We start from the raw sequence: 18,842 nt of genomic DNA on the forward strand, positions 1-18,842 counted from the left end.
ACCAGCAAAATGGATTTATTCGAGAAGAGCAGAGAAACCACAACTTGGGACAAGCAAGCTCTGGCATAACTATGGGCATGTCAAAAAACAAAGGAGAGGAGGAACAGTTGTTTTATGGAGAAGGAGTTAGTTGGGAGGGGTTGTTTTGAACTAAAGCCCATTGGAGAAAAGCAGAAGTTCAGGGTGATTGACTGCATTTACTGGCTGAGTTTGACACGTTTACTGGCTGAGGGCCAGGGGTAATTGATCTCTGACGGGGAAATGCAAAAGTCTACCTTTTCCCCTTTAGGGCCTGCCATTGATAATTCTTCCCTCTTGATGGCTCTTCTGTCGGATCTGTAATTGACAATTCTTCCTGCAATTGACAGTTGAGTGGTATGGCTCCCCCTTCCCAAGTCGACTTGAGCGAGGTTTCCCTTTATTAACTTTCACAGAATAGGCACTGTGTCCATCCACTGGTCTGTTGATGGACTCTGGAGTTGTTTCCACCTCTTGGCTACCGTGAATAGTCCTGCTAGGGACATACATGTACGAGGATTTGCTTGAACACCGGTTTGCAGTTCTCTTGGGTAGCTACCTACCAGGAGAACTGCTTGAGTGATGAGATACTTCCTTCTGGGTGCAACGTGAACCCAGGCCCTCCAGCACCCTCATCTGCCCGGGAAGATTATAGAGTCACTCCTGCTGTCTCCAGGCTTCTACCTTCAGACCTGGCAGGCCTCAGTTTCCTGCAGCAATTGGGGCTGGGCGTGCCTGAGCTGACTTCCTCCACCGTGAGTCTGAACCCAAGATTACACCTAAGTAAGTTTCCAGGGCAAGGGATGCAGGAAGTGTCTGTTGCAGAGGGGATGGGAGGGGCTGCTCCCTCCAGAACAGGCACCTGATGCCAGCTCCTTGTGCGGCCCATGAATTCAGAAAACCCAAGGGACCCCACAAGGTAAAAGCAAGGAACCTAAACTGAAACCTGAGCTGAAGCTCCCCACCCCCAACCCTGGGGGGGGGGCGGGCAGAATTGACCTCAAAAGGCTCCAAAGTTACAGCATTTTTCCTAGCAAGAAAGTGTGGGTGGGCACCCAGTGCAGCATGAAATGCCCACGTTTGGTGCAGTGACATTTGATGCAATGGCCCTTCATACCCGCAGCGTATGGAGGTGACGCACGTGCTCTGTGTTGACCCTGCTCCCCAGACCTCTCCCAACGAAAGGAGCCAGGGCTTAGTTCCTCCATTTTCCGCGGCAGGAAACTGAGGCACACCCACCCAGGACGCGCCCCCCTTTCCTCCTTGGGGCGGGGAGGCAGGGGGTGACTCGAACCATCACCTGGTTCACACCTACGGAACTGGTTCTCCCCCAAACCAGAGCTCCCGACCGCAACGTGTCAAGACTAGAAATTTCAGACGCGGCGTGAGGCAGGATTCGGATCTTTACCAACCCCAACCGCAAGAACCTTCAAATCCGACTTCCAACTTCCAGAACCTCTCCCATCCCGAGGGCTGTGGGTTCAGGACAGGCTTTCGGGTTGCGGAGTCTTCAAACCCCTTGCAGAGATCCGAGGAGCCCCTGGGCTCAACCTGCTTTGCTGTCGCCCTTTCAATCATCTCTTCATCGAACACAGGGTGGATCAACCCTGCACGGGGCCCCGTGCCAGGGGCTGGGAAGGCGCTGCTTGCACACCTCCGGGCCGCGGGGAGCTCACTCTCTGGCTGACGGGGGCGGGTGGGGGGAGGGCGGGACCCAATTGGGGTTGAGAGCCCCGAGGGGGCGCGGAGGAGGTGGTAGAGGAAGGTTGCGGTGGGAGCCGGCAGGCAGAGGTGAAGGGGCGGGGTCGGGAGGGGAAGAAGGGAGGGGCCGGCGGGGTGAATTTCCACTGGGCTATTAAGCAGCTCGGCCAGGCGCGGAGAGGGGAGCCTGGAGGGAGGTGAGGCTGGGAGGAGGCGGGAAGGAATTAAACCTGGGGGGGGCGGACGGAGGAAGGTAGGCGGAGGCTCGCGCGCAGGTGAAGCTCTCCCTCCTGCTCGCAGCGCAGAGGAGCCAAGAGGTCAGAGGCTGGACCGTGGTCCGGGGTGAGTGTTGGGGGCCCCTGAAGACCTGGCGGACCTCCGGGGTGGGGAGAGGAGAAGTCGGGGCTCTAGGGAAGCCCAGGCAGGACCCTGGGGTCGGGTCTCCACCGCGCTTACCCTCAAGATGCCGGGAGATCCCGGAGCCCCAGGTCTCAATGACTCCGCGGCCCTCACCCATCGGTGATCGTCGTCGCCGGCATCTCCAAGACCCGCTCGAGCCTGGCGGGCAAGGAAGCCTCTCCTGGCACTGTCCCGTCGCAGCTCTGGACATAGGGAGGCGTCCCTGGACCCCTGTCCCCACTCCCCAACGCCCACTTCCCAGGAAAGGGCTGAATCGGAATGGAGAGTGGAGGGCGCTCTTCAGGCTCCGGCTGTTACTCTTAACTGTCGTCGTTTGTGTCGAGATTGTTGGCGCACTGATAGGGTCTGGCAGGAACAGCACCCTGGTGCCCAGGCTGGGGTTTTTATTGTTTCCTGAGGGAACCACCGCTGACCGCCAGCCTTCCCAGGCTCTGGGGACCTCAGCTCACGGCTCCCTCTGGGGTTCCCATCCCTCCCTGTTCGGCCAATGCCTCGCTCGGTGGCCTGGGCAGGGTGCCCCTGGTTTTTGAACGCACCTCAGTGTCACCTCCCTGACTGACTAGGACAATGACTCAGCTTCCATCTGGTTGCCCGAGATGTCCGGCCAGCGGCAGTTTTTATGACGGGGGGGCCCCCCTGACCCCTGGGGGACCTCAAGAGAGTGACTTTGGGTCTCTGAGTTTCCGTTCCCCTATGTGTCAAGGTGGGGCGGGTTGGAGGGGACTGTGGGGGAGGGTCAAGTACGTGGGCTCGCACTGCCACCGTGGAGTGAGTGGACGTCCAGGGGAAGCCAGCTGTCACTATATTAAGTATTACTGTATCATTAGCCACCCTTTCAGGTTCCCCGGGGGTGCGAGTTTTTTTATGGCCATTTTTCAGATGGGGAAACTGAGCTCTCCCACTTTCCCACACACCCCCCCCCAGAGCCTCCTGTAGTCCAGCTTTGGGGCCAGCCCTGGGGCTACGGCCTCCTCGCACCGCCCTGCGGGTTCCTAAGGGGGCCATCCAGCCAGGCAAGGGCTGAGGAGTCTAGAGAAAGAGGTGTGGACCCTGCATCGGGCAGCGGGGGCCCCACTCAACCCAAGTGAGAGGATTCCTTTCCCTTTCTCCCTCACCCGTCGGGTGTGGCAATTCCTTCCAGGTGCCCTGGGTGTGGGGGAACCAAGGAGGGGCCTCGAAACGTCCCTTCTCCAGGCCAGAGCTTGAGGGATTCAGACAGGCTTCCTTGGCCCAGGAACCCCAGGGCTGGGCTAGGTGAGCCTTGGAGGAGGAGGGAAGGTGTTACTGGACGCCTTCTCTTCCTGCCACTGCCTCTGAGGCCCAGAGTGGGACAGTGACTTGTCCCCCCACCCCCCCATGAATCAAGATGGCTACCCACTGTGATCCGGCCCCCTGATGGGAGTGTGGCTCAGCTTGATCCCCATCACGGGGAGCTCACTACCAGCACAGCAAACTAAAGGAAGCCTCATCAGGCAGGGATTGAGGTCCCACGTGACCTTCCTTGGATGAGGGCTCTGTGCCTCAGTTTCCCTATCCATAAAAAACCAGGCCAACAAAGCCCTCCCTGCCAGTCGCAGGTGTGGTGGGTGGAGAGCAGGTGGTCCCAATGGGACCACACACAGGGCTTAAGAGGTGTTAACAGGTGTTAACTCTAATCCTGACCGAAGGAGGGCATGAAGGTGTGGGGGGCTTTCGGGAGGCCCCCAGAGGAAGGTCCCATGAGACCTCGATGCCTCCATCTAGGAAACAAGCCCAAGGATGTCCTTTGAGGCTCGGCTGGGGCAGGGCCGGCATTTAGTTCGAGGCCGCAGGTCCCCACCTGGCCCATCCCACGTACCCTGAGCAGTTTCTGAGGTGGGCTCTCCCAGGTCACCTCCTCCACGGAGCCATCCTCGACGAGCCCTTTTTTCCTGCCCCCCCCCCCCCGCCCCGCCTTCTGCTTACAAAAATAACTTCTACTTCTTGCAAAAAGGCACCGGTCCATCATTACTGGGAGGCCTAGCTGGTATGAAATCAGTGATCAGGGTCCAGCGGATCAGGGTTCAAATCCTAGCAACCACTCTTGGCCTTGGTTGGCCGTGTGACCTCTGGTGGGGGGCGGGGGGTGAGGGCTCCCTTTCTGGGCCCAGCTCAGCCACCTGGGAACTGGAGATTAGGTCTGCCTGGAAGGTAGTTCACGGGCTTCACAAGGACAGTCACAGGGATCACGCCCAGGCCGGGGCCTCACGCCCTCTCCTGCAAATACCCTGAGTCCCACCCTTGAGTCTCTTCCAGGAACTTCTCTAGAAAGCTGTCGCATTCACTGCCTTTCTGCCCCTGATTCACACATCAGCTCCGTGAGCACGGGCGTTTCTTGCAGTCATCTTGGCCGCGTGCCCAGAACGTATACCAAGGGCATGGCACGCACTAGGTGCTCGGCGCTGGCTCAGCAGTCACAGCGTGTACATGACAACGGTCACCGACGCTGATGTTAACTGGTCCTTGTTGGCGCTTCCTAAATTTGTGGTTTGGCTTACAGCCTGTCTCAGGACCCCGGTCGCCATGCGCACAACTGGGGTTCTCCTGTCAGCACCACCCCCCCTGCCCCTCCCCTTGCCTTCTGGAAGTCCCAGAACGTTCCATGCCCTTTTCAGAATCCCAGCTGAGCCTTGTCAAGTTAAGTACAGCATGAGGAAGACCCCAGTGAGGCCGGTATTCATTCGCCTGCGGGAAGTGAGCCATGGGTTAGCAGCTGACAGCATCCGGCTTTGCAGATGAGGCCCAGAAGGGACCCGCTACCAGCCCCGGGTCCACCGACGGGGCGCCACAGCCGACTTCGGGGGCTGTCGGTCTTCCCGGCTGCTGGGCGAGGGTTTTAGCCCTCACTTCTCTGATTCAGAAACTAAGACCCAGCGACTGGGGCAGGGAGTGGGTCTGTGTCTGACGGGCCCGGAGAGCGGTCCAGGACTCACCCTCTCCGGGCCTCAGTTTCATCATCAGGAAAGTGGGAGCATCACGCGGGGAATCCCCTTGATTTGATAGGACCCTCCAAGCCCGTGTCAGGCGGGCCCGCCATGGTCTCACAGGAGCAGGCGTCCTGAACGAACGAACGAACGAACGAACGAATGAATGAATGAATGAATTCTGCTGAGTGGTCAGCCCCTTCTGTACTTAGTGTCTCATCAATATTCAGTGAATCCTTAGTATTTAGTGCTGCGCATTTGCGATGAATCGTGGCCACCCAGCGACTGTATATTTTAGTCTCCGGACCCTTCCGTGGCTTGTTCACGTTCATTGTCATTTGTGTTCATGTTCATTCATGCATCACGAATGCGAACGTGTTCTGTCGTATATTAGAACCCCTGGGTGCTTCCCGCGTATTTAGCCGGTCATTAACGGTTACGAACGTCGGGGTTCATGCTCATTAAACGTATCATGAATATTTCAGCGCTGCGGAGATTTGGCTCTTTAGTGCATTCGTACCTCTTGGTCCTGTCTCTGCTCTACAGGCCCTTGCTAACTCACCGTGACTTGAATCGCCGTCGTCCCCCAAGGCCTGTAGGGCAGACGGGGCCGTGGCACCTGTCACGTGCAGCGGGCTTTGGGCTGAAATGAGGCATGAGGAAATTGTTGATATGTGGGCCGTTGTCTTTTTCCCCCGTTCAACAAACAGCCGGTGAGCGTCACATGGGGACACAGCTGTCGGGGGCGAGACACCTGGCCCCACCTCTGGGGCTCCAGGCCGGTTGGGGAGATAAACGGGAGAGAAGTGAGTAGATTTCCCACGTGCAGTGGTGGTGAGAGCGGCAGAGAGAATCAGAGCCGGGGGCAGGGTGTTTTAGCTGGGAGGTTGAGGCCCTTCTGAAAAGGCAACATTGAGGGCACCTGGGTGGCTCAGTTGGTTAAGCGTCCCGCTTCGGCTCAGGTCATGATCTCGCGTTTTGTGAGTTCAAGCTCCATATCGGGCTTTGCAGTGACAGCGAGGAACCTGCCTTGGATCCTCTGTTTCCCTGTCTCTCTCTGTACTCGCACGCATGCTCGCTCTCTCTCTCTCTCTCTCTCTCAAAGATAAACATTAAAAAAAAATTAGAAGGCAGCATTGGGCTGAGCCTAAAGATCAATGGGGAAAGAGCAGAAGTCCAAGCAGGTGCAAAGGCCCTGTGGCAGGGCTGAAAGAAGCTGACAAGGCTGGTGCGGCTGGAGCAGACCAGGAGGCAATGGTCACTAGGGGCGGGGGAACAGGAGCTGAGAGGTCCCATACCTGGCAGCCACACCCCAGAGGGAGGCTCTTGGATCTTGAAAACGTCGAAACAAGTGGCTTTTCCGAGTACACTAGAAGACGCAGGCTCTGGGTGATGGCGAAATCGCACCAGTGTCTGGAAGGCAAACAGCCGGGAGCAGGATCAGCTGGTCTGGCAGTGAGGCTCCCTGAGAGTCAGCCCAGACGTCACTGCTGTGACTCTGTCCACAGCCGCTATGTCTGATCTGCAGGGAAGAAGCGTGAAGGAGGCCTTGCCGTGGGCAAGCAGTGGAAAGATGTGCTCATCCATCAAATACCTGCTGGGCCTTCCTGGTTTACTTGCCATCGTGTCCCCACAGCTCTTGGCTGGACACCACACCGAAGTCAGCCCCTGCCCCAGAACACCCCATGGGAAAGGCTCCCAGGCTTTGTACAGTCTGTTCCTCCCGATCCTTCCTTCTCCGTCTCCCATGGGCTTTACCCATCGATGACTCCCTTCATCGTCTTTCCTGAATCCGCTCCCCTCCCTGCACCTCGCTGACCAGCCCCTGTCCAGGCCCCCAGATTCTTCTGCCTGGTTGCTGCCTGGCCTCTACTCCTGCCTGACTGTCCTTATCCCCTCCGAAGCCACAGGGGGCTTCTTAAAAGCATAAATCGATCTTTTCCCTCTCCTGCTCAACACCCCCTCCGTGGCTCCCATTGCCCCTCACATGTGCCAACGTAAGAGGTTCTTCGTGGCCTGCCCCATTTCCCCCCACCCTCCCCCTGGCATGGTCTGACAACCCACCATCATCTCCCTCCTGTCGCCCTGTTCCAGCCACAGGGCCTCCCTCTGTCTGCCTTCGGCACCTTACGTTTGGGGTCTGACCCTTTGCGCTTGCTAAGCCCTCAGCCCAAGATGCCCTTCCCCGAAGGCTTTGACCTTTTTATCTTTCCTTATTATCTTTATTATCCTTCAGGAGTTCCCAGGCTGATCAGGTGCCCCACCCATGGGCCCGCCCTTCTTCCACAGTGTTAATCAGGATGCTGCTAAACGAATTACCTCCTTCTGGTGTTAACGTCAGAAAAAAGGGGCTGGTTTAGTTATACCTGTTCATAGGTTTCACTCGCCTGTCTGCACCCAGGGTGGCCCAGCAGCGGAGTGTTGGCTGACCTGGGCTCCGGTTGTCTGTCCTTTGTCAGATGTTTAAGTGCGTGATTCCTTTGACAGATTCTGGAAGGCTCTGAGGTCCGGGTGGGGAATCTCCCAGGAATTCTACATCTCGGGAAGAATAGGATAGACGGACTCCACCCGTCGGAGTCCTGGGCTCCAATTCTGCTTCACGCTGAGTCTCAGTGTCCCCATCTGCAAGCAGGGACTCTAGGGGCACCTAAGGAGCCAGTACAGTGACAAGGTCACTGAGTGGTTACCACACAGCCAGTGTGGTTAAAGCCAAGCCCTTTAACACACAATTCCAAGTGACCTCGTTGCGGGTGGGTGTCAGGGGGCTCAGCACTGCCTCGTCCAAAGGGACGTGGCTGGCCAAGGTCAATTTGGGGCTGAGGTTCAGCAACGAATCGGGCTTTCCCACTCCTTGTTCGCATACCCTCTGTGGCTTCCCCCGACCTCCGGGAGATAGCCCACTTCTCAATCTGGCATTCAAGGTCTTTACGGGGTCTGGCCCCACTCCCTAGCCTCGGAAATCACCCCCTCTCCAAATTGTGCTTTTCAGCAAAATAAACCACAGACGATACCTTGAATAGGCCTGTTTTCTTTCCCTTCCGTGCCTTTCCCTTTGCTCTTTCCTCTACCTGAATTCCCCTCGGTGAGCTCCTATGCATCCTTCAAAGCCTTAGCTTCAATATCCTGGTCCCTTCTTCTGGCCCCAGGCCTGATCCCACAGGTACCTGGATTTGTCTCCCCCAGATTGGGAGCTTCGGGGGGGGGGGGGACGGGCCCAGGGTTGAGGCTTCTCAGGTTCCCCAGACCTATTTGTTGAATGAATGAAAGAATGCGTGGACGAACGAACGGTTTTCATATTATCGGTTTTTTGGGGATAAGAGCTGCTGAGACCCTTCTCAGGACTGAAGGACCTGGAGACAAAGCAGGTTGTTTCTGTGGTGACATGAGGTACCCACTGGGCCACCCTGGGATAACTGTGAGCTCCGCCTCCCCATCTATGAAACAGGGGTAGTGATTTCCCCAGGGTTATTCAAAGCGCATGGACTTCACTGAGTTAGCAGCTGTTTGGACTTCTGTAAATCCAGTCATTCTGTACAATGAGGACTGGAGGGGGTGGACAGCAGGGTCTTGGGTAGGGGTCAGGGAATGGGACCCAGGCCTGCAAGGAGTTTCTTTCTCACCAGCTACCTGGCCCACCCAGCAACAGGCTGCCGCCCAGTAGCTTGGAGGAAGTAATAACCAAACCCACAAGGATGGATCCCTGACTACCTGGGGCACCACCCACAGCGGCACCCAGCGAGGTTTACTAGACCAGCAAATCTTCTGCGCTCTCAGCCTTGCCGACAGGGAGGCCCAGAAGTTCTTTCCTCTGCCTTGGTGGATGGTAAAAGGAAGGGGGTCTTGGATGCATTAATGGAGGTCTATTATAGGGAGGAGGGGAAGTGAGTCTCCCTCCTCTGCCTCGAACTTGAGCTCTCAGACCCTAATCAGGAACCTCATGGGGGCTGGGCTGGTAGGGTAAAGTAGCAGAATCCTTCCGTTTAATTTTTTTTTTTTTTTTTAGTGTTTATTTTTGAGAGAGAGAGACTGAGTATGCGTGGGGGAGGGGCAGAGAAAGAGGGAGACACAGCATCCTAAGCAGGCTCCAGGCTCTGAGCTTATCAGCACAGAGCTAGATGCAGGGCTCAAACTCACAAGCCTTGAATCATGACCTGAGCTGAAGTCGGACGCTTAACTGACTGAGCCACCCAGGCGCCCCAGAATCCCTCCATTGAGAGAAACCTTAAGACCTGGGGAGAAAAAATGGGGAATGCGGGTGGCTGTCGGTTAAGTGTCCGACTCGGTTTCGGCTCAGGTCACGAGCTCACCGATGATGAGTTTGAGCCCTGCGTGGGATCCTCTCCGTCCCCCCTCTCTCTGTACCTCTGTACCTCCCCTGCTTGTGCTCAGTCTGTCTCAAAAATAAACAAACTTCGAAAAAATAACAGTAGAGCGCAAAACTCCTCCGTATGATGAATTTGTATAAAAACCCAGCGCCAGGCTCTGTGTTCCACCCTGATTCTCCACTTCTAATCTTCCCTCGTTGTGAGTTCTGTATTCTGGGTTTCTCTCGGTTTAGACCAGGATATCTCAGCCTTGACAATGTTAACATACCTGCGGCTGGATTATCCTGAGGGGAGGCTCTCCTAGATCCTGCAGGATGTTAATTGCAGCAGCATCCCGGCTTCCACCCACTTAATGCCATTAACAGCGCCATACCTCCACCCTTTGCAAATGGTGACGGCCAGGAATGTCTCCAGATGTTGCCAAGTGTATCCTGGGGACAGAACCACCTGTTTGAAAATCCCTGATTTCAGCTCTAAACTGCAGATGGCGGGGTTGGGGTGGGGGGTGGGGGTGGGGGTGCACCTGGGTGGCTCAGTCGGTTAAGTGTCCTGATTTCAGCTCAGGTCGTGATCTCCCCATTAGTGGGTTCGAGCCCCGTGTCGGGCTCTGCGCCGACAGCTCAGAGCCTGGAGCCTGCTTCGGATTCTGTGTCTCCCTCGCTCTCTCTGCCCCTCCCCCACTCGCGCTCTGTCGCTGTCTTTTGGAAATAAATAAATGTTAAAAAAAAAATTTTTTTTTAAATAAAAAAATAAAGTAAAAATAAACTGCAGGTGGGGAAAGGGGTGAATCAGTTTCTAAGATTTTATGGGTCCTTAAGGAGAGTGTCTCTTGCCCAGGAGATAGGTTCTGAGGCGTGCAGTCGTGTTCCAGGATCTGTGGGTCTCCCGCCGCAGGGGCGGCCCAGGAGGACATTGTGGCGTTTCTAGTCTGATTTCCTTTCTGATGACATGGGCTTTCTATTACAGCTCGTGAGGTTTTGTCTTGTTTTTTTCTATCCTTTTTCTGTTTAAAATTTATTTATTTATTTTAGAGAGAGAGAGTGAGCGAGCATGAGCAGGGGAGGGACAGAGAGAAAGGGAGAGAGAGCATCCCAAGCAAGGTCCGCAGTCTCGGTGCAGAGCCTGACTCGGACCTCGAACTCACGAGCCACGAGATCGTGACCTGAGCAGAAACCAAGAGTCAGAGGCTCAACCCACTGAGCCACCCAGGCGCCCGTTTTCTATCCTTGTAGCTCGGGGTTTGCCTGGGAACCACACCTTTCCCGTCGTCCATCCTAAACTCAGGCCTCTCTTCAGTTCGGGAAAATGTCCTTCCGGGATTCCATTCACTCTTGGACCTCATCCATCGGTGCCTGGTTTTATCCCAAGGTTATTTGCCTTTTCGGATCTCCCAGACCTGCCCTCCAGCAGCCTAACCACCACCCCCCCCCCCCCCCCACCCCAGGCCTGGCAGCCAAGCTGGAATGTCGCAGCGACAAGACAGGCCCTATGCCACCCGCAGACAGGGTCCTGAAGCTGCTGAGGCTCTGCCAGCTCCGTGCACCTGCCCTTCCCTCCCCTGGGACCTTGCCCCCAGACCTCAGCCACCCTGGCTCTTCTGTGCCACTCGCATCCAGCTGGCATGCCCGCCAGACCTCAAAAGCCACACCTGCCACCAGGCCCCATTTCCTCCTGTGCCTTTTGTCACCTCGTGTCATTTCAGTGAGGTTTTAATTTGGCGTTTGTTCGCCCTCAAGAGCGAGGGTTCCATAGTGGAGACGGTTAGGTACCCCGTGCCTGTGGAAATCCAGTGTTCATTCGTTCCTCGTCCGTTCAGCACCCATTTAGCGCCTACTGCACACCAAGCACAGTTCTGGGGGCTGGGAATAAGATGGTGACCGAGACAGGAGCTCATGTTCTGGTGGCCGGAGATGGATGAGAAACCATATATATACTTTTTAATGTTTGGCTTGATTTTTGAGAGAGAGCGTGAGTGGGGGAGGGGCAGAGAGAGAGAGAGAGGGAGGGAGACACAGAATCCGAAGCAGGCTCCGGACTCCGAGCTGTCGGCACAGAGCCCGAGGCGGGGCTCGAACCCACGCACTGCGAGATCACGATCATGACCTGAGCCGAAGTCGGACGCTGAACGGACCGAGCCCCCCAGGGGGGCCCTGAGAAACAACACATTTTTCAAGTTTCATCATATATTTTAGGAGATGTAAAGTGCCGTGGAAGAAGAAAAAAAAGTAGAACAGGGTCGGGGACCAGGGCTGCTAGTGAGATAGTGTGTCCTGAGGAGGGCACGTTGGAGCAAAGACCAGAAAGGTGTGAGGGAGGGAACCGTGTGCACGTCTGGGGAAGAGTATTCCAGGCAGAGGGAATGATCTGTGCAGAAATCCTGATGCAGGATCAGGCCCAGCGTGTTTGAGGTTAAAACCCCCACAAAAACACTCTTACGTGGGGTTAATTCTCCCCGTTTTACATGGCGGCTCAGAGAGGGCAGGCTTCTTTTCCAAAGTCACACAGCAGAGCCTGTGGGGGAAGATCTGAGCCCTGTTTCCGGGAGACATCTGGCCGGAGAGGCTTGGCCGGGCAGTGTGCAGACACATTAGGGAAATGGCCTCGTGGATCCAGGAGGAAGGCAGCCTTCCCGGCTCTAGACGGAAATGGGAAGCCGCTCTCTTTTTTTGCTTCCAGGCCATAGCCGGGTGGGGTCGCTTGGGGCAGGGGGAGCCTTCCGGAATCCACTGACTGCCTCACGTTTTCCAGGTGCCGGTGGGCAGAACAAAGAGACCCCAGAACAGCACAGGCAGCCTGAGGTAAGTCCTGAGGTGCACGTAGTCATTCAACAAACACTCGCTGAATGCCCACCAGGTGCCAGGTGCTGGGAGCTCCCTTCATGCTTGCACAGTCCTGTGAGTTGGAGGTGGCTCAGATGTCCCCTTTTATAACTGGGGAAACCGAGGCCCAGGGTATAGAGGACGCACGGGGAGTGATGGCAGCGGGATTGAAACCCAGGAGTGGGGCTCTGGAGTCTGTCCCTCTGGGGTGAGTCAACACGACACGCATCAGGGGCGCCTGGGTGGCGCAGTCGGTTAAGCGTCCGACTTCAGCCAGGTCACGATCTCGCGGTCCGTGAGTTCGAGCCCCGCGTCAGGCTCTGGGCTGACGGCTCGGAGCCTGGAGCCTGTTTCCGATTCTGTGTCTCCCTCTCTCTCTGCCCCTCCCCCGTTCATGCTCTGTCTCTCTCTGTCCCAAAAATAAATAAAAAACGTTGAAAAAAAAAAATTAAAAAAAAAAAACAAAAAAAAAAACGACACGCATCTGACAATGGGTGAGTCCTGCCTGGGGTCTCATCCAGTAGGTTCACGCTGCGCCGGAAAACCTTCACATTTAGGACTGAAAAACACTAGAGACACTACCTCTCCAGACGAAAGGACATTAAGGGAATCCAGGGAAGCCCGGGAAAGGGATCTGGAAGGGAGACCGAGGGCTCTGCCTGGATACGGGGAAGGAAGGCTTCTAGGAGGAGGCGACATTAGAGCTGGGGTTTCGAAGGATGAGTCCGAGTTCACCCGAGAGAACCTTCATGAATTTACTTTTATTCATGAATTTATTCATTCAAACACTCCCTGCTTCCCCCATGTGTCTGCCCCCTGCTGGGCAATTCAGGGACCCTCAGGAAGTCACCAGTCTTAGAAAGACAAAGCTAAACACAGACACCCCCGTGGGATCAAGACCGGACCAGAGAGGGGTAGACAGAGCTACAGGTGCCAGACAGAATCAGGAGTGTTCCCGAGGGGTTAAAGAGGGCTTCCCAGGGGCGCCTGGGTGGCTCAGCGGTTAGGCGTCCGACTTCAGCTCAGGTCACGATCTCGCGGTCCGTGAGTTCGAGCCCCGCGTCGGGCTCTGGGCTGATGGCTCAGAGCCTGGAGCCTGCTTCCGATTCTGTGTCTCCCTCTCTCTCGGCCCCTCCCCTGTTCATGCTCTGTCTCTCTCTGTCTCAAAAATAAATAAAACGTTAAAAAAAAAAAATTAAAAAAAAAAAAAAGAGGGCCTCCCAGAGAATGGATCGTTAAAGCTGGGTTATAAAGGAAGAATACGAGTTTGCTAAGGATCGTAGCTTCGTTTGAAACGTGCTGGGCCTGAGGGATCTGTGGGGAGCCAGGTGCCATACTCAGGTCACAGGACCATTAAAAATAGTCCAGGGGCGCCTGGGTGGCTCAGTCAGGTAAGCGTCCGACTTCAGCTCAGGTCACGATCTCACAGTTGACAAGTTCAAGCCCCATGTCAGGCTCTGTGCTGACAGCTCAGAGCCCGGAGCCTGCTTTGGATTCTGTGTATATGTGTGTGTCTCTCTCTCTGCCCTTCCCCCCCCTCATGCTCTGTCTCAAAACTAAACGTTAAAAAAAATTACGATGAATAAAATAAATAAACATTAAAAAAACGTAGTCTAGAGAACGTCGGTGATGGTGTGTATCAGAATGCTAGAAGCTCGGAGCTTCCTAGTGGGGCAAGTGAAAAGGGAAGCAGGAAGCATCCTCATAGCTCTCAACTGATAAAGAGGGAATTCTTTGGGTTTCTGGGCCATTTCTGAGGCAGGGATGTGAGGAAAACCAGGTCAAAAGCGGGGGGGATTCCGGGCACACCGAGCCTGGGAGGCTCACCTTGGCATCTCCAGGCCTCGGTTTTGTCTGTAAGGATTTAATCCCCCGCAGGGCCTGGGCACCTGTCAGAGCCAACGTGGGTTGAGGGGCGGGAGGAGGTGTGGGGTGTGGGGGGGATAGGAGAGGGTGCGTTTCGATATCGTACCAACCGGAGCGACTGTAGGGCTGCACCCAGGTGTTGGGGTCCACAGGTACCTCAGGGAAGGCGCTTGACCCGTCTGGTATCTTCGGTGCCTGTTACTCTTAACAGGAACCACCAGGCCGGCCAGGATGAGATGTTCTCGGCCCCGCAGCACAGAGGTGGCCCTGCCTGTAGCTCTGAGCATCGTCACCCTCTTCTTCTTCAGTCTGTACATGTCATCGCCCGCCTTCCAGAGCCTGAAGGAGCCCCAGGACAACCCCGTGGCCCTGACCTGGCCCTCTCTACCCTCTCGGCCCGCCCCGCGCCCCCCGCCCGCCCCCTGCGGGGCCAACGCCTCCGTGGCCACCCTGCCCAACTTCGAGGGGCAGCCACAGCAGGTGCGTGACTTCCTGCTGTACAGGCACTGCCGTGACTTCCCGCTGCTGCAGGACGTGCCCCTGGGCAAGTGCGCGCCGCCCGTCTTCCTGCTGCTGGTGATCAAATCCTCGCCCAGGAATTACGAGCGGCGGGAGCTGGTGCGGCGCACTTGGGGCCGCGAGCGCCAGGTGCGGGGTGTCCAGCTGCGCCGCCTCTTCCTGGTGGGGACGGCCCCTAACCCCCTGGAGGCTCGCAAGGTCAACCGGCTGCTGGCGCTGGAGGCACAGGCGCACGGCGACATCTTGCAGTGGGACTTCCATGACTCCTTCTTCAACCTCACGCTCAAACAGGTGAGCCCGCGGGGAGTCACGTGATGAGGGCCACCCCCTCCTCCCTGCCCCCTCACCACCGCCTCCTCTGAGGGGCCCAGGGGCCCAGAGGTCCCCATCCATCCCCCCCCTCCCCCTGCTTTCTTCGCTGCCCTCACGGCGATCTGCGATCGGAGTCGCTAAGGGAGGCGGGGAGAAAGGGCAGGGTGACCCGATGTACAAGCCCGGCTGGCTCTCGGAGCCTGATGCCCTAGGTTTGAATTCATGCTCTGCTGCTTATTCGATAATCATTTACCTCTCGGGGCTTCCGTTTACTCATAGTTATCAAGGAAATGGGATTGCTTGGGTCTGCCCACCTCCCTCCCAGGGCTGTTAGGAGAATTACAGGAGATGATATTTACAAAGCTTCTAGAGCAGTGCCAGATGTTCAAATGACCAGCGGGGGTTCGGGGCGCCGGACAGAACATCGTGTTGACTTGTTCTGTCTCCCCGTGAGGCCCAGGTCTGTGCCACGGGTGCTCAGTAAAGACCTTTTTGGTGGACCAGAACCCACAAGAAGTAGAGAGAACCCTGCCTTGACCCAGATAAGGAATAGCCTTAGGTGAGCCTCCCAGGCTCAGTGTGCCCAGAATCCTCCCCCCTTTTGACCTGGTCTTCCTCACGTCCCTGCCTCAGAAATGGCCCAGAAACCCAAAGAGTTCCCTCTTTATCAGTTGAGAGCTATGAGGATGCTTCCTGCTTCCCTTTTCACTTGCCCCACTAGGAAGCTCCGAGCTTCTAGCATTCTGATACAAACCATCACCGACATTCTCTAGACTAGAATTAGAATGAGATTAGAATTAGAGGCTCTGAGGACCCACCCAGGAGTCGAAGGGGACCCAGTGTAGGTCCCTGCTTACAGTTGGCACAGACGGGTCTGGGCTCAAGACCTTAAGTTGCTACGTATCTGTTGTGTGACCTTGTCCAAGTCACTTTATCTGCAGAGCCTCTATTTCCTCATCTGTAGATGGGGTTGAAGATCACCCCTGCTTGCAGGAGAGACTCCAGGCAGGGCGGTGCCTGCCGTTGCAGCAAAAGTTATTACGGAGGAAACTGAAGCTGAGGTGGTTAGAGGGCCAGAGCCTCTCAACCTGCCACGTTCTTCATTCAAAACACAAAAGCATGTAAAAATGTTAATTTGGCAAATCTGAATCCAGTACCTACGAAGCGATGACCCCACACTGGGTGCTCGGGAGATAACAAAGGAGAGACACAGTCCACCCCTACCCCAGGGGAAGCCTAGAGTCTGGTGGGGAAGGTAGATGTTAAATAATAGACAGACGAGTAACTATTTACCAGCAGTGCTTGGCCAGGCAGAGTCAGAAGGAGCTACAATAAATGTAAATGTGACAATTTTCCAGCACTTGTTGGCGCTTTACCGAGCATCATCTCCACAGGTCCCCAACGCTCCCGGAGACAGGTCCTCTGATGAGGTCTGTCCGGAAGGTTGGAGACTGAAGCTCAGGGTGGGGCCTCAAACCCATGCCCGGGGACGCAGCCTCGTCGGGGCTCCTTGGGCTGGGCGGCCGGCCGGGACCCACAGCTGATTGCCCCACCCCTCAAGCTCGTGTGCCCTGTCCGCCTCGCCTTCAGGTGCTCTTCCTACAGTGGCAGGAGACTCGGTGCGCCAATGCCAGCTTCGTGCTCAATGGGGACGATGACGTCTTTGCACACACAGACAACATGGTCTCCTACCTGCAGGACCATAATCCCGACCGCCACCTCTTTGTGGGGCAACTGATCCACGGTGTGGGCCCCGTCCGGGTTCCCTGGAGCAAGTACTATGTGCCAACAGTGGTGACACAGGAGGAGCGGTACCCTCCCTACTGTGGGGGGGGTGGCTTCCTGCTGTCCCGCTTCACGGCCACTGCCCTGCGCCGGGCCGCCTCCACACTGGACCTCTTCCCTATCGATGATGTCTTCCTGGGCATGTGCCTGGAGCAGGAAGGTCTGAAGCCCGCCTCACACGGCGGTATCCGCACAGCTGGCATTGGGGCTCCCTCGGCCCGCATATCCTCCTTTGACCCCTGCTTCTACCGGGAGCTGCTCCTGGTCCATCGCTTCTTGCCATACGAGATGCTACTCATGTGGGACGCCCTGAGCCGACCCAACCTCACCTGTGGCCAGCAGATGCAGGTCTACTGAGGGGGTATCAGAGCCCGCAGCCTCTAGGCTCTGGTCTCCACCCCCCCCCCCACTGGAAGGGGCTGCATCTTCCTCCCAGGAAGCAGGAAGCTCTGTTCTCCCAAGTGGACCGGGCACAGCGGAACGCTAGGGCAGGTTTAATGAGCGATTAGTCTAGCTGGCAAACTCCTAGATGTCCTGCAAAACCCACCCGGTCCTCGAACCCATGTTCCGTCATCCTCCCTAGCCTCTCAGCTGAAGGGGGACAATCTCTTCCCAGGGCAGCCAACTGCAGAAGCACTTCTGAGTCAGGGTCCCATTTCCCAGCTCCGACCTTGATCATGGGACGGACCTTCAATGGTGGCCAAGCCCTCCTTGGTAGTGAAGCCACAGTGGTTTAATGGTAGGTGAGTTCCAGCCATGGTTCAAGGTCAGTTGGGAACCCTAGGTCCACATGCAGCTGAAGTGAGAAGTATTTGGCTGGCTGGGAAAGGGGTTTTGTTCCCTCCCTCGGCCTCCCCCCGCCCCGCCCCGGGGTCTCTGCCCGCCTCTGACCTCGGATGGTAGAAGGGGCTGGAGAGCCCGTGAGTGGGACCACCCCCTCCCTGCTCTAATGGTGGAAATGTCGGGCTGAGGAGGCAGACGGCTGTCTGACTCAGGCTATGAGAGCTCAGACTTTCTGGAGTCCCCGAGAGAGCCCAGCTCCCATATTTGTGCTCCCCCCAAATTCCAGGAATGAGATCAACACACGCACTTACTCCGGTGCCCAGAGAACAGGGCGATTCAAGCCCTTGGATGTCTCTGAGCTCTGGGGACCCAAGACCGGCCCCCACCCCAGTATGTTGGATTGGGGAGATCCAAGCAGAAGAGGGATACCCCCCACCCCAGCCCTGCTGGCTCTGGGCAGATGTCGGGGGGCTTGGACTTTGTAGGCTTCGGAGCTGTGCTTGGGAGGGAGGAAGGGGGTACCTCGGCAGAGTGAGGACTGGGGAGTGGGCCCTCCGGGAATAAAATGTTTTGTGAGGACCTGAGTTTTGGGGGTTTTGTTGTGTTTTTTTTTGTTTTGTTTTGTCTTGTTTTAATTTTGATTTTTTTTTAATGTTTATTTATTTTTGAGACAGAGACAGAGCATGAATGGGGGGAGGGTCAGAGAGAGAGGGAGACACAGAGTCTGAAGCAGGCTCCAGGCTCTGAGCTGTCAGCCCAGAGCCCGACGTGGGGCTTGAACTCCTGGACCAAGAGATCATGACCTGAGCTGAAGTCAGACACTTAACTGACTGAGCCACCCAGGCGCCCCGGCTTTGTTGTTTTTAAAGCGGTTTGCAAGTTTTAACTGAGACCAGTCTACGATCTGTACAAGTCACGTTTGCAGTAGAAAACACACCAGCAAAAATGACTTGGATGAACAGGAGCTCCTGTCAACAGGTCTGACGTCATCCTGCCCCTGCTCACGTACCCTTGATGGTTCCCTATCACCCTCAGCTCATGTGCCCCCACCCAGACTGGGTCTCACCGCCAGCTGGACAGCACGCTCGGGGGGGGGGGGGGGGGGGGGTGAGAGGCACAGGGGTGAGACTGCTCCTGGCTGCGGGCCTCCTGCTTCAGGCAAGGCTCTTTCCAAACACCACCCAGCCCCTCTCTTCCCCAGACGCCCCTCCCACTAGGATCGTGGCTCCGCGTCCTCTGTCCCACTTCCTGCTCTCCCTTCTTTAAGGATTTGTGCGCCTCCTGTATGCTGCACACCTTGCCCTATATTCCTGCTGCCGGTGCTGTGTTGGCAGATACCCACCCTGTGGTGA

At 56.4% G+C, this 18,842-nt stretch overlaps 1 protein-coding gene across 3 annotated transcripts; it reads left to right on the plus strand.

Moving 5' to 3' along the window:
- The first annotated feature begins 1,857 nt into the window (after positions 1-1,857).
- B3GNT3 (UDP-GlcNAc:betaGal beta-1,3-N-acetylglucosaminyltransferase 3) lies at positions 1,858-17,918 on the plus strand. Of its 3 annotated transcripts, none has more exons than XM_042928870.1 (4): positions 1,858-2,061; positions 12,155-12,204; positions 14,303-14,901; positions 16,513-17,918. In XM_042928870.1, exons 3-4 carry the CDS (start codon positions 14,323-14,325, stop codon positions 17,062-17,064), a joined length of 1,131 nt encoding a protein of 376 aa, XP_042784804.1. In that variant the 5' UTR covers positions 1,858-2,061; positions 12,155-12,204; positions 14,303-14,322; the 3' UTR covers positions 17,065-17,918. The 3 variants fall into 3 exon arrangements, with proteins under 3 accessions (XP_042784804.1, XP_042784805.1, XP_042784806.1); XM_042928871.1 differs by having other exon boundaries at positions 1,877-1,916; XM_042928872.1 differs by lacking the exons at positions 1,858-2,061; positions 12,155-12,204 and adding exons at positions 12,211-12,433; positions 12,930-12,934.
- The last annotated feature ends 924 nt before the right edge of the window (positions 17,919-18,842 follow it).

Source organism: Panthera leo, chromosome A2 (genome assembly GCF_018350215.1).
Source record: "Panthera leo isolate Ple1 chromosome A2, P.leo_Ple1_pat1.1, whole genome shotgun sequence".
NCBI lineage: Eukaryota > Metazoa > Chordata > Mammalia > Carnivora > Felidae > Panthera > Panthera leo.